The 14,486-nt window shown below is 39.6% G+C and overlaps 1 protein-coding gene across 2 annotated transcripts in view; it reads right to left on the bottom strand.

Annotated features, from left to right (window-relative positions):
• Rab3gap1 (RAB3 GTPase activating protein catalytic subunit 1) overlaps positions 1-14,486 on the bottom strand; it is a 73,923-nt gene that overhangs the window by 21,218 nt on the left and 38,219 nt on the right. For both annotated transcript variants that reach the window (NM_001402314.1, NM_001402216.2), the window contains 4 exon segments: positions 4,558-4,631; positions 6,081-6,149; positions 8,165-8,246; positions 13,266-13,365. In NM_001402314.1, coding sequence (NP_001389243.1) covers positions 4,558-4,631; positions 6,081-6,149; positions 8,165-8,246; positions 13,266-13,365 — 325 coding nt within the window.

Raw genomic sequence — 14,486 nt, 5'->3', positions numbered from 1 at the left:
AGAAGAAGGAAGAAGAAGGAAGAAGAAGGAAGAAGGAAGAAGAAGAAGAAGAAGAAGAAGAAGAAGAAGAAGAAGAAGAAGAAGAAGAAGAAGAAGAAGAAGAAGAAGAAGCAGCAGCAGCAGCAGCAGCAGCACTGAAAAGATATAGTTGAGGCAGAGGCAGAGTTCGAGGACAACCTGGTCTACAGAGCAAGTTGCAGGGCAGCCAGGGCTACACAGAGAAACCTTGTCTTAGCTTTTTTGTGAGGAAGATAAAAACTGACCCTATTTCAGAAGTGATCTTGTTCCTTTCTTCCGTCTGGGGACAGAGAAGCGTCCCTCCTCTGTATCCTCCTGTTTGGGATACATGCTTTCCCCTGAGCTCACTAGCCTATTCCCAGTCTCAAGAATGCTTTCTCTCTCAATAAGATGCTTCTATTCCTATTTCTAAAACAAAAAAATCCCTTCTAGAATGAATGAAAACACAATACACTTCATAATATTAAGTTACCAATATCCATTATCACTAAATCATAGAAGTACCAGTATTATTATACATCATTTTTCCTGTTATCCTACAATAATTCAGAAATAATTAAACACACATATTAAAAATAAGCTGTGAAGATGTTCCTAGAGGATAAAGAAATCATGCAATGTGAAGCTATTACATCTTTGATTGATATTAGTGATATAAAGGTAAAAATTATCTCCTGTGTTTTCAAGAGCTACAGAGTTATGCTTGGTGTTGACAGGATAGCTCAGTCCCACATGGTGAAGGAACTGATTCCCTCAAGTTGCCTCTATCCCCATACAAGCTATGGTACCTGAATGCCAAATAAGTGTAATAAAAAACATTTTTAATAAAAGAATTATATAGAGAGCAGCAGGCTGGTCATGACCTTGCTCCCTTCCTGCCATGGCCTCCCAAGAACTGAGACCCTGGGAAGCTGCACATGGAACCATGACTCTCTTCCACAAAGCTTTCTATTAGGAGGTTGGGGGAGGGCTGCTGTCTTCCCCCCGTCAGCTTCTTTCAACTATAATCGTGTATGGCAGTGCACCCCTGTAATATCAGCACTTGAGAGCTAGAGGGGGAAAGATGGGGCATTCAAAGTCATCCTCAACTTACACAGTAAACTGAAGACCAGCCTGGATTACATAAGATAGTGACTCTAAAAAGAGGGGGGAGGGGTATGTTTGCACCAATAAATTTAACAAGTTTAACAAGAATTTTCAGTACCAAAACAAAATAAAAAAAGTGTACATTTGAGTTTTAGAATTAACTAACATTTCCTGATTTCTTTTCCAGGAATATAGAAAATTCTAGTAATTTTGTCATTAAAAACTATACGAAGAGGTGGGTGAGGTCATGAGACAGTAACTTAAAATTAGAATGCTTCTCAAGTTATTACAAAGCCACCAGATAAGGTGAAGAAAAAGAAAGTATTTGGAGGTCATCGTAGGCACATTTGCCAATGTAATACATCAACTACGATCCCACACACACTGCACTTCCTGTGAGCAGCACGCTGGTTCAGTGACGTGCATACACATGGTTACTGTGCTTCATCACCCTAGCATGCTGGGAGGTGTGTACCAACTTCTCTGTTCCACTGACGAGGCCGCTGCTTCAAGAGCTTAGGATGTGTTTTGTTCAACACTCATTACTGACAATGCCGTCTCTTTAAGGCCCTAGGCAAACTCACCCAAGGCAGACCATTTTCTCCACTATTAGCTACCATACAGGCCAAGTGCTAACTGACATTTGATGAATAACACATAATGACTAAGAGCTAAACAAAAAAGTATGAAACTCTGAAGGAATTAAACATATTATATGTATAAACAGAACTAGAGCTGCAGAGATGGCTCAGTGGTTAAGGGCACTGACTGCTCTTCCAGAGGTCCTGAGTTCAAATCCCAGCAACCACATGGTGGCTCACAACCATCTGTAATGGAATCTGAGGCCCTCCACTGGTGTGTCTGCTGTGGCGTACTCATATAATATAAATAAATCTTTAAAAAACAGAACTAAAGGGCTGGAGAGATGGCTCAGTGGTTAAGAGCACTGACTGCTCTTCCAGAGGTCCTGAGTTCAATTCCCAGCAACCACATGGTGGCTCACAGCCATCTGTAAGGAGATCCGATGCCCTCTTCTGGTGTGTCTGAAGACAGCTACAGTGTACTTATATATAATAAATAAATAAATCTTTAAAAAAAAAAACAGAACTAAAAAATACTTTGAAGAAACATGACTGTCATTAGTAAGTACTATTTTCTTTTACTAATCATCAGTTGAATGTAATGTCAGGTGATACAGAGTAAAGGTAGGCATGACTAAGTAGAAGAAACAGAAAACATCTTCATGTGTACTGAATGTAAGAAGGGAAATAAGGAAGATCTGTGAGTTTTAGAAGACCTGGAGAAATAAGCCTTACAAAAAGGAAAAAGAAGCATCTCTTTAATCTCAGCAACCAAAAGGCAGAGGCAGGTAGACTCTGTGAGTTCAAGGACAGAGTGAGCCTGGTCTACCCAATGAATTCCAGGCCAGCCAGGGCTACACGGGGAGATCCTATCTTAAAGTGGGGTTGGGGGTTGGGGCAGAGAAAAAGATAAAAAAGAGTAACAATTCCAGATATAGATTCTGGAAGGCAATTACTACTTTTCAAGATACTTTAAAGTTATGCTGTATTTCTCTTAATCTTCAAAAATCCTGCTAGGTGAACAGAAGTAAAATAAGTTTGCAGACGTGATACAACTTGGCAGAAAGGGTGTAATGCCCAGCTTTTTTTTTTTTTTTAAGATTTATTTATTTAATGTATATGAGTACACTATCTTCAGACACACCAGAAGAGGGCATCAGATCCCATTACAGATGGTTGTGAGTCACCATATGGTGACTGAGAATTGAACTCAGGACCTCTAGAAGAACAGTCAGTGCTCTTAACCGCTGAGCCATCTCTCCAGCCTAATGTCTAGCTTTTTAAACTGTGGTTAAGAATGATTTCTACACATAAAAAATATGCAGACAGTAAAAGGCTTTTGAATGTGGAATGATCGAAAATTAACTCAAAATCAAACATGTAATAAATCCAAGGTGTTTCTGGCAGTGCAGACGTGGGTTGCATGGAAACTCCTCTACAGCCCTGCCTCTGAACTCCCAGGATGCACTCTGCCCTGCAGATGCTGTGACTCCACATAGCCTCAATTAATGCTGCCTTCCACACAATCAGTTCAGACCACTGCATGATACCGAGCACAGCATTTTTATAAAGCTTTCTGCCTTTGTATAAACAGAATGCTATAATTACAGAAAAAGAAAGGCAGCATTTTCTTATCATTCCTCCTCAGCATATAAGGATAAAATAAGTGTATCCTTGGAATGTTTACTTTAAACACTGCTGAGTTGATAACCTGAAGATCCTATTAGAATTGAATTTCCAACAATTTCTGAGATAACCCTACATAACCTGCCATTTTATATTGTGTATTTATGCAAAGCAACATTTTCAGAAATGATAATTACAGAACTAAGACATCAACTCTGAAAAATGTTGAGAATGCTAAGATTTATTTTTATGTGAAATTAAGCATATCCATTTCATTAATATACAGATTTCAGCTATAATAAAAGCATTCACACACACACACACACACACACACACACACACACACACACATACACACACACACGAAGAATCCTAGAATACATTTCTCAGTACTTGTTTGATCTGCATACCTATTTTATATAAACCTCCTGTCATGTAAAGATGTCTCAGTAAAAAAGGATCACAAGTGGAAACAGTTTAAGCAGCCCTGCTCCAATACACACTAAGTCAATGCTCTTGTACCATCACATCACAAGCCAAGGGGGATATCAAAAGACAAGGAAGGTACACTGGCTAGTTTTGTGACAACTTGACACAAGATAGAGTTACCAGACAGGAGGGACCCTCAGCTAAGAAAATGCCTCCATGAGATCCAGCTGTAAGGCATTTTCTCAACTAGTGATCGATCAATAGGGGAAGGCCCAGCACATGGTGGGAGAGTGCTCCAGGGTTCTATAAGAAAGCAGGCTGAGCAAACCATGAGGAACAAGCCAGTAAGCAGCACCCCTCCATGGCCTCTGCATCAGCTCTTGCCTCCAGGATCCTGCCCTGTTAAGTTTCTGTCCCAACTTCCTTTGGCGATAAATAGCAATGTGGAAGTGTAAGCTGAATAAACCCTTTCCTCCTCAACTTGCTTTTTGGTCTTGGTGCTTTGTTGCAGGAACAGAAACCCTAACTAAGACAAAGGGCTCAATTAAAGATGCAGACTGTGCTGGGAAAAGGTGACAGAGTAACATGAGAAAAGCAAAACAAGATGTGAGAACATTACAGAGAACGCTGAAGTATAGATTCAGTAAGGGAAGAGATCCTGCTACTGCTGTTAATAAAAGATTCACTGTATTTGGCAAGTACTTTTTCTATAACACATCATCTGAGGTCATAAAACGTACAACAATATTGTGAACAGGTGAGATGTATTCAGCATTCAATCTGGAAATCCTCAGAAAAGGAACAGAGGGCACCTTACCTAGTAAGCACTGGGGATTATCAGCTTTTCGAACTCTAACAGACCAGTGGGGAGCTTGAACAGGATCCAAATCGCTAGAGTGGAGAAAGACAGTAATTATGACTGATAAACATGCTTCAATGCAACGGAATGAGAGCGAGGTCGAGTAGCACACATATGTAATCAGTGACTACCAAGATCAAAACAAAATTTAAAAATTCAAAAATCATGAGACGTGCACTAAAAACCAAGTGAGACTAAAGACTACAATAAAAAATAAGAAACAAACAAACAAAAAAAAGAAACAACTACGCAGGATTGTTTTCATTATCACTGTTAATGAAAACAGGGGCGGGGCGACAAACCTTGGACAAACCCAAAAGCATTCTGTGTCCTAAAGAATACTGTAGGGGTTAGGGATTTAGCTCAGTGGTAGAGCGCTTGCCTAGCAAGTGCAAGGCCCTGGGTTCGGTCCCCAGCTCCGAAAAAAAAGAAAAAAAAAAAAAAAAAGAATACTGTAGAGGATCTGCTCAATGAGGTATTATGCGTATGTTTTTACAAAAAAATCATGGCCAGGAGGATGGCGCCAAACCTGATCCCCTGATGTCTATCTCCAGGAAGGACCCATATAGTAGGAGAGCCCAATTTATTCTCTGATTGCCACACTGGTACCATAACACACAAACACCACACAGACATAAGATACTAGAAGGATAAAGCAAATTGATATATAAATGTAAACTTTAAAAACTCTACACTAGGGGTTGGGGATTTAGCTCAGTGGTAGAGCGCTTGCCTAGGGAGCGCAAGGCCCTGGGTTCGGTCCCCAGCTCCGGAAAAAAAAAACAAAAACAAACAAACAAAAAAAAAAAACCCCCCAAAAAAAACTTTACACTAAGGTTCAACAGGCTTTTTAAAACTATGTCTTTATTTTCTTCTTTGCATCTAAACACCCTAAGTGAGGACACGCATATTGTTACTTTTACCATCGACAGATACAGTGAGCTTCCTTTAACTATGAAAAGACAAAGTGTCTGCTTCTCACTGTCCCACACCCAGAGCAAGAAAGATCTAATGCTTTTTCTTTCACTGTACTCCAAGCTTACAGACACTTGTGAGCTGCCGTTAGGTACTAAGAATTGAATACAGGTCCTCTGGAAAAGCAGCTAATGCTCTTAACCACTGAGCCATGTTTCCAGCCCTCGCACTACTTCTTAAAAGCATTTCATGAAATAATTTGGGAGTGAGGGGGAGAGGGTGTCAAGATTAGGGTCTTCCACACACTGGGCAAGTACTCTACCAGTGAGCTATACTCCCACTCCTACAATGATTCTTAGAAGCTAAGAAAAGTTCAAGAGAATCACACACTAAATGGTAGCGAGACCACTATCATAAGATTTAAATAGTTTACTCCCCTTTGGGAAGGTGATCTTAAAAACTCATCACAAATAAATACAAACAAGTCTAAAAATTTTTCAAAAAATAAAGCTTTGTACTAAGTACTTGCAATTAATTTATTGGAATGAAGTTCTTAACATACTTACGAATAAACATCGTTGTCTACAATGATCCCCTCTGTCAAATGAGGCCACGTTGTTGCTAAATGGAGTTCACTAAAATTAAAAACGAAAAGTTAAACCTGTGAGATGCGCTCAGAGGTTTAATTCTATATGTACGTCCTCTGACCCAGTCATTCTATTTCTAGAAGTGCATCCTGTGAAGGCAATGCATGTAAAGTGCTGTATTAGTGGTTGCTAGGGAAGGGAGACACCGTCACTGGCATAGGCCCTGGTGAGTTGCCTATACTCTTCTTGTAAATAATCCTCCACCTACATCCACACCTATGTCCCTGCAAGCAACTCAGTCGCCAGAAGACAAGACAGGAGAAAGTAATGAAAGGGGTTCTGTGCTCCTTTGAATGAAAGTGGGCCCCATTGGCTCATAGGGAGCGACACTGCTGTGGCCTTGCTGGAAGAAGTATTGGGTGGTCTTTGAGGATTCAGATACTCAAGCCAGGCCCAGTGTCACTCTCTCTTCCTGCTGCCTGCTGGTTCAGATGTGTAGAACTCTCAAGTCTCTCCAGCATCATGTCTGCCTGCAAACCATCATGTGTCCCACCTTGATGATAACAGCTAAACCTCTGGCCTGTAAGCCAGCTCCAATTAAATGCTGTCCTTTATAAGAGTTGCTGTGGTCATGGTATCTGTGCACAGCAGTAAAACCCTAAGGTATAACTAGGAGAAAAGGAGATCATCATACATACATTTATAAAACCCACTATGTAAAAGTAATATGTGATAATAAAAACTTTAAGAACATTTTAAAAAGTAGTGCTATGTACAATAAACTAAAAGCAACCAGTTTAAGAAAGGAAAGCATAGCCATATGAAATTGTTTTGTAGATACAAAATGTTATATTATATAGTAAACAAAAAATGTAAGTAAAACATCCATTAACTGAATGGATAAACAGAATGTGATATATCATAAGCATAAAGCACATTCACATACTGGCATATTAGAAAGGATTTCTTTTTAAAACAACTGCTCAGATGAGTTTCAATTGCCCCTGCCCCATCTCCACAGCCAGGTCTACCTCCATACCTGGCCCCAAATCATCTTGTTCACTAGTAGCCTGTCAGCTGCCCTTTCACTCTCCCATCCCATCCTTCCCTTCATATACATAGGCCTAGCCCCAGAGCCGTGGTTTCAGTTGTTCTCCTGGTGCAATTCAACAGCTTATGCTCTACCCAACTAGCTCTGGTCACACAGCTCAGGCACTGGCCCAGTCTAAAGCAGGCAGATCCTCATACCAGATATACAACCAAAGGAAGATGTCTACATGCCAGGTAACACCACAAAAACAAAGACAAAATGAATGGCCAAGACAGCAAATTTCCCATGAAACCCTAGTCGAACAGAAATGTTTCCTAATGAGAATTACCTAGCTAAACCCCAGGACACAACTTAAAAGAATGATGATGAAATTTATCACAGAATTCTAGGAGTTTAAAAGACATGAACAATCACACACAAATAATAGAAATTTTAAAGGAACAGCTTCTCTCCGAGGTATTTGAAATGTTTTAGACTTATATAGTGATGATGTCTGAATAAACCTATAATAAAAACCACCAAACCTTCACTTTGAAGGGCTGAACTTCATAGTGGATGAACTTCAGAAACAACATCCTGTTATAGCAATGAGTTGGACAGCTTGCCAAGCAAAAGCCAAAGAGCCAATATTTTGGCTTTGTGAGTCATGTACAATCTGTTACCTTCTAGTGTGTTCTTATACAGACTTTTAAAAATATTAAAACTGTTATGAGCCACATAGAAACAGACAATGGCCAGATCTGGCCCACAAGCCATGGATTCTTTGTGCTGGGACTGAGCCCAGGGCTATGCTACGCAGCCACTCCACCACTAAGCTACCCCAGCCCACAGCCTGCCAAACCTTAAGGAGAGTATGAGTTTGGAAAGTTCTCATGTGATTTATAAACTAGAGGGAGCAAGTACAGTTATTTCCAACATTACTTCTACAGTCTATGGTGTCATAAGGTGAACTTCAATATAAACTTTAAAAAAAAAAAATCCTGTAATTCAAGTGACAGGCTGAAATTCTCACCTGATAGGATCTTCACAGGCACCAAACGGCAACTTGCCGAACTCCAGGCCTCCAACTTCTCCTCCCACGAGGGCATCTATATCTAAATAAGGGAAAAACATATTCCTTTATTTGACAAAAAAAAAGTAGAAATAAGCACTGCACAGTGAATTTCAAGCTAGCTGGAAGCGTACAGTGAGATCCCAGCCAGTTCAGAAGCCTTTCAGGAGGTGACCACTCGCTCTGAGGTGCTGTGAAGGTGTAGACAGCAGGTTAAGCGGGAACTAGCGCATGCAGAAGGCCAGGCTTCTGAGAATGAGAGCACTTCAGTGCAGAGCCACTGCTGACCATCCACTCCTTCAAGTCGAGCCATCCATTCTACATTTTACTCTTGTGAAATATTTCTCAACTACTACTCAAGACAGTAATAGTCCTATACTTTTCTCCTTTTTCTAAGAGTATGATTAATAAAATCTAAAAGAAATAATTATCTAAGTTCTAAGAAATTTAATCACCAACTTACACTCATCAGTTTTATTGTCAAAAATTTCTGATTAACAAATTACCAGATTTGCCATTATTAGTAAAATTCTCTGTGGACCGTAGATGAGACATTGAAATTCAGAAAAGAACCTCTTTTCCAATGTGAATGATCTCTCCATGGGGAAGCAGAGGAAATGTCACTGAACGCTTACTTCCCTCCTTCTTGAGAAACTAATACTTCCAGGACATTAAAAGGATTTCTCTCTCTGACATAATATATATGGAGGTCTTTGTTAATACTATACTGGAAATTCATAAATTTAAAGTCTATTACTAACAAACATCACCCAGATTTGTTTAAATCAACACTTGACAACCTATGCCCTAATTACTAAAAATAGTCATTAAATATGACTAAATCACTCAATAATTCTTCAGTCAATTCATTCCATTTTTCTAATTTAAAGAATGCTTACAAAAATAAAGATAATGCGATTAGTTTTTACACTACAAAATATGTCCCTTTAAGAGCTTTGAACTTTACATGCATGCTCATAAACTGATACATTAAAAATAATTAGCAAAATAATAGTACAAAAGTTTTAATTAAAAGTTGATGAGTAACACTCTGGGATGAGGAGAACTAGGAAACTGCAGTTTGACTGATACATGAAGGCAAACTTGATCAACTGGGTAACCATGTAACATCAGCCTTCCTAAGTCTTACATTTTCTGAGAAATGCAACAACATTCATATATCACAAAAATTAAACAGAATTAAGCAGGGCTGGAGAGATGGCTCAGTGGTTAATAGCACTCACTGCTCTTCCAAAAGTCCCAAGCTCATCCCAACACCCACATGGCAGCTCACAACTGGCTGATTCTGTCTTCTGGAATGCAGATATAAATTTTCCATACCCATAAAATACAAAAAATATCTTTTTTGTATAAGAAAAATCAAAGAGAAGATATGAAACGGCAAGCATAGTGTTTGGCTCATAATTCCTGTTGGCTCCTCCCTCTTATAAGAGAAAATGCTGAGTTTATCCAGACTCCAGCCTACTAAGGAATGTTAACAGTTTTATCTACATTTTAAAGAATCTGGCAACAGAATATCATCAAACACTTTATTAGCAATCAGAATTACAATGTAGGAGTCCACCCCTTGAACCTCTTAAGATCATTAGTGACCTTGCCACCTTGGAACTAGGTAGTTAGGATTAAATCACATATGCTAAGTACATAGTCTGTCACTGGGACACACACCAAGGGTCTATCTTGGCAAAGGTTTAGAACTAATTAACAGAGTAGCCTTGGGAAGGAGAAGAACGAAAACGTATCAGGAGCAGATTAAAAGCACGCAGTCTGGAAACCAAAGGCATATGTCTTACGTCCGCTTTGCCGTTGTTTAGATGTAGTTCTTCTACTGCACATTAGTGCTCTAAGCTGCTCAACAGTATCAAGACAGTAGTGGTATACATGACTACCAAAGCTGACTTACACAATAGTAACTCCAGTTATTACCCTAACCCAGCAACTATTCTAACCTTACAACCACAGCGCTGGAACAAAATAAAGCATGAAAAATATTATTTTGGTTTTCTTTGGAAGCAGTACACTAAAAAAATGTTTCTAAGCTAGCTGTTTCTTGATACATGGAATGGAGGCTTTTAGCTAAATCTCAGCCTTTGGGAGGCTGAGGCAGGGCTGCCTTAAATTCAATGCTACAAAGTCAGTACCTAGCCAGTCAGAAATTCACAGCAAGATCTTGTCTCAAAAAAGAAGGGGTGGGGCTGGGGATTTAGCTCAGTGGTAGAGCGCTTACCTAGGAAGCGCAAGGCCCGGGGTTCGGTCCCCAGCTCCGAAAAAAAGAACCAAAAAAAAAAAAAAAAAAGAAGGGGTAAGTCTTCTAGTTACTTACAAGTCTATATTTCCTCTCTTATTAAATGTATTTGAAACATAAATACACTTCTAGATCCGGCTTACAGAAGACTGTGTCTTTAAAAAAAAAAGAAAAAGGAGGGGCTAGGGATTTAGCTCAGTGGTAGACCGCTTACCTAGGAAGCGCAAGGCCCCGGGTTCGGTCCCCAGCTCCGGAAAAAAAACCAAAAAAAAAAAAAAAAAAATGGAGTGGAGACAAGATGATGCAGAGCTCAGGAAGCAATGCTTACCATGCCCACATAAGGACATTAGTTTGGAGTCCCCAACACAGTTGTAAAAGCTAAGCACAATGTAACCCCAACTAGAGGGTGAAGACAGGCAAGTCCTGAAGGCTTGCTGGCCAGTCAGTCTAGACAAGTCCTAAGTTCCAGGTTCAGTGAGAGACCCTGTCTCAAAAAGAAGACAAAATGAAGATGGGCTGCCTGGGGAGTGAGTGCATGGTGTGGACCTGAGGGACCTTCACTCTCAACAGTAAGGACTGCAGAGTGGGTCCCCAAGAGGGTAATTGAAGAGCCTAGAACACCCATGCAAGGGACACTACAACTGGAAAAGGGAATTTGAAGCAGACTGCAGATCCAAGTTTGAGAGCTGTGGGTCATGTGAAAGCAGCACAGGTACCAAGTCTAACAAGGCACGCGGAAGTGGCTTGGTACAATGCCCAGTACTAGACGACAATCTGCGTGAACAAGCCCTGCACCTACAAGACCGAAGCCAAGAAAATGAAAGAAAAGAGGCCAGGCCAGGATGCAGACAGACTCTGGCCTTACACAGGGTCCTAGTAGGAGACACCCCTCGACCCCACCCCACAACCCCGAGTAACATAAAAGCCACCAATGCCTTCTGATTTGCTTGTTGCGTGCACGTGCACACATACACAAATATAAATAAATAGAATTCAAAATAAATTATTGTATCCAACTGTACTAGGAATCTAAGTCAGCACACCACAAAAATACTGGCCATATTCACAACGGCTCAGATATGGAACCATCCTTGATGTCCACCAACAGATGAACAGATAAAGAAAATGTGATGGATATATATATACACAATAGTTTGCTTGTGTCATAAAAAAATTGTCAGTTCCAGGAAAGTGAATCACCGTGTTAAACAAAATCAGACTGACCCAGAAAAACAAATATTGTATGTTTTCTTTATGTTTAGGGGTAAACGCAAGCGCGCGCGCGCGCGCGTGTGTGTGTGTGTGTGTGTGTGTGTGTGTGTGTGTGTACCAATACTCATGTATGTATATATGCAGAATGTATGTATGTTTGCAGAGATGAAGCCTCTAAAGGAGAGAGCAAATGGAGACAGTAATGGGAAGATGACAAATACTGTCTTCTCCATATGCAGTATATGTATACGTATATTTGATAACTTACATGAATGTTTCTTTATGAAGCATCACTTTGGACAATGCATATATGATAATGAGAACTTTTAAACAGAGGGTCAAACATGGTAGCACATTCCTTCCCTCACACCACTCCAGAGGCAGAGACAGGAGAATCTCTGAATTCAAGCCCAGTCTGGTTTACATAGTGAACTCCAGGACAGACAAAACCAAACCAAAACAAATATTTTAAAGGAAGTACAGACATTATTTCAGAAACAAAATGGATTACAAAAAGAATACTGTGGAGCTAGTAAGACAGTTGGCAAGTAAAGGTGCCTGCCCCCAAGCTTGGCAACCCAAGTTCCATCCCCAGAGCGCACATGGTAGAAAAGAACTAACTCTCACGAGCTGTCCTGTGAGTTCCTCTGATGTCGCACACCATGGCACATTCATATACACACAACATTAAATAAATGGTTATTAAAAGAAGTCGTATGAATAATTATATCCAACAAAGCAAGCAGGAAAAAACTAAACAAACAAAAACCTCAATTAGGTTCTATGAGCTTTTCTAGAACGTAGGTGATGCCTTGCTCACATCTGAGTCCTTGGCATAGCCTGGGACATTACTAGCTAATAATTAATGACTCTTGGATTAATGACTTATCAATGACTAAGCAGGAAATTAATGACATTTTACTAATTCCACATAAAATATTCTACAATTTTCTTCCTTAAGACTATATACATATTTATTTTTCTTCTTTTCCCAATACTCTAAGGCAGTGGTTCTCAACCTTCCTAGTGCTACAACCACACAGTCCCTTGTGTTGTGGTGACCCTTTACCATAAGATTATTTTTGTTGCTAAATTCATAACTGTAATTTTGCTACTGTTGTGAATCATAATGCAAATATCTGTGTTTTCCGATGGTCTTAGGTGAACCTGTGAAAGGCCCATTTATCCCTCAAAGGGGTCACAACCCACAGGTTCAGAACTGCTGCTCTAAGGTTTCTACATTACTGTTTTCAGCTTATGAGGGTGGCTTCTCTAGCACTCTAAACATGGGTATTTTAATCATTCACTATATGTTAATGCACACAATGTTCTATCACAGGGGTTGCTTTATAAATCATATCAGCTTTCACAGTTAGATTGTCAAACATAAAATATCACTATCTCTAGAAGATATGAGAGCTTTTCTTCAGGAGAATAAAATTACACAGACAACAAAATCAGCAATTACATTTAAAAGAGTACAGGTGTTTCTAGTATGAAACACCATTGATGATTTTAATTTCTCAACACATTTTCTTTTCAATCTACATTTAATAGGTTAAACATAGTTCCAAATGTCCTCACCTGGAGGCTGCTGAGGCCAAAAGTACTGCTGCCAATCCTGAAGCACATATGTGAACCGGATAGCGATGCTAACTGGAGGCAATGGAGTTAGAGGACAGCCCTAGAAACACATGCAAAGACAATACCATGTAAATGTTTTAGCCTGTGATCTAAAAACTTCAGCAACAACATTTCAAAGTTATGGAATGCTATGCTTGAGAAACTAGAATTTAAGTTTACAGTTTCAAACAATAGTGTGTACAGTCAAACCATGAGAAGAAAAATAAGACTGAACTAGGAGTGTATAATTTAGAAAACCAAGAAGGAAGATACTAGATGATCATGGTGCATGCCTTTAATCCTAGCACTCTGAGAGAAAGAGGCAGAAAGAACTTTGTAAGTTCAAGGTCTGACTTGTCTACATAGCAAGTTCCAAGCCAGCCAAGGCTGCATAGTGATTTGTCTCAAAATAAATAATTTTTTTGGAAAGGAAAAAAACATAATCACCAGTGACACATCTATAATGCAACCTCTACAACCTAAGCTAGAGAACATCAGCAAGGGGGGATGGAGAGATTTTAAGACCCTATGAAGCTGGACAGGGATCTATGAGTGGGGATCAAGACGGGTTTAGAAAGGGGGAGGGCAACATGACACATGACATTCAATGGAAAGGGGACCACCAGGGAGAGGAGAAGCGAGGGAAGGAGCAGAAGAGACAGAAGTATCCCAGGGAAGAGTAACTTTTTTAAGCTAATAAACTTTTTATGGAAAGAAAAAAAAGGAAGAAGAGACTACAGAAAGAAATAGCGCTGGCAATGTCAGACTTTGTTTTAAAAATTGGAAACGCAAACTCCAGGAAGTGTCACTATTATTTGTGTATTTGTGGAGTAAGAGATCTCTTTAATCTATGTATATTTTTCCACAAATACTTTCATCTAATGGAAAAACTATGTACGTTAAAAAAAAATTAAGCTGCTGAATTCTCACAGTCCCTGGGCATTCCAGGCCAACCTGGGCAATACAGTGAGACTGGATGTCAAAAACCAAAGAAATAAACATAAAGGTCTAAAAACAATGCCAGGGAACAAATTACTTTAAAATAAAGTGCTTAAACTACTACTAGGAAAGAAAAACATATCCCATTAAGTAAAGTGATCGTCAAGTTTGTTATAAAGCACAGCTGGGTGTTTGTGTGTTGCCTGCATGTGCATCTGTGAACCATGTGCACATAATACTTAA

The sequence above is a fragment of the Rattus norvegicus genome, chromosome 13 (genome assembly GCF_021556685.1).
Source record: "Rattus norvegicus strain SHRSP/BbbUtx chromosome 13, alternate assembly SHRSP_T2T, whole genome shotgun sequence".
NCBI classification, from domain to species: Eukaryota; Metazoa; Chordata; class Mammalia; order Rodentia; family Muridae; genus Rattus; species Rattus norvegicus.
The sequence above is the reverse complement of the archived record's forward strand: the minus strand, read 5'-3'. Positions and strand labels throughout refer to the sequence as shown.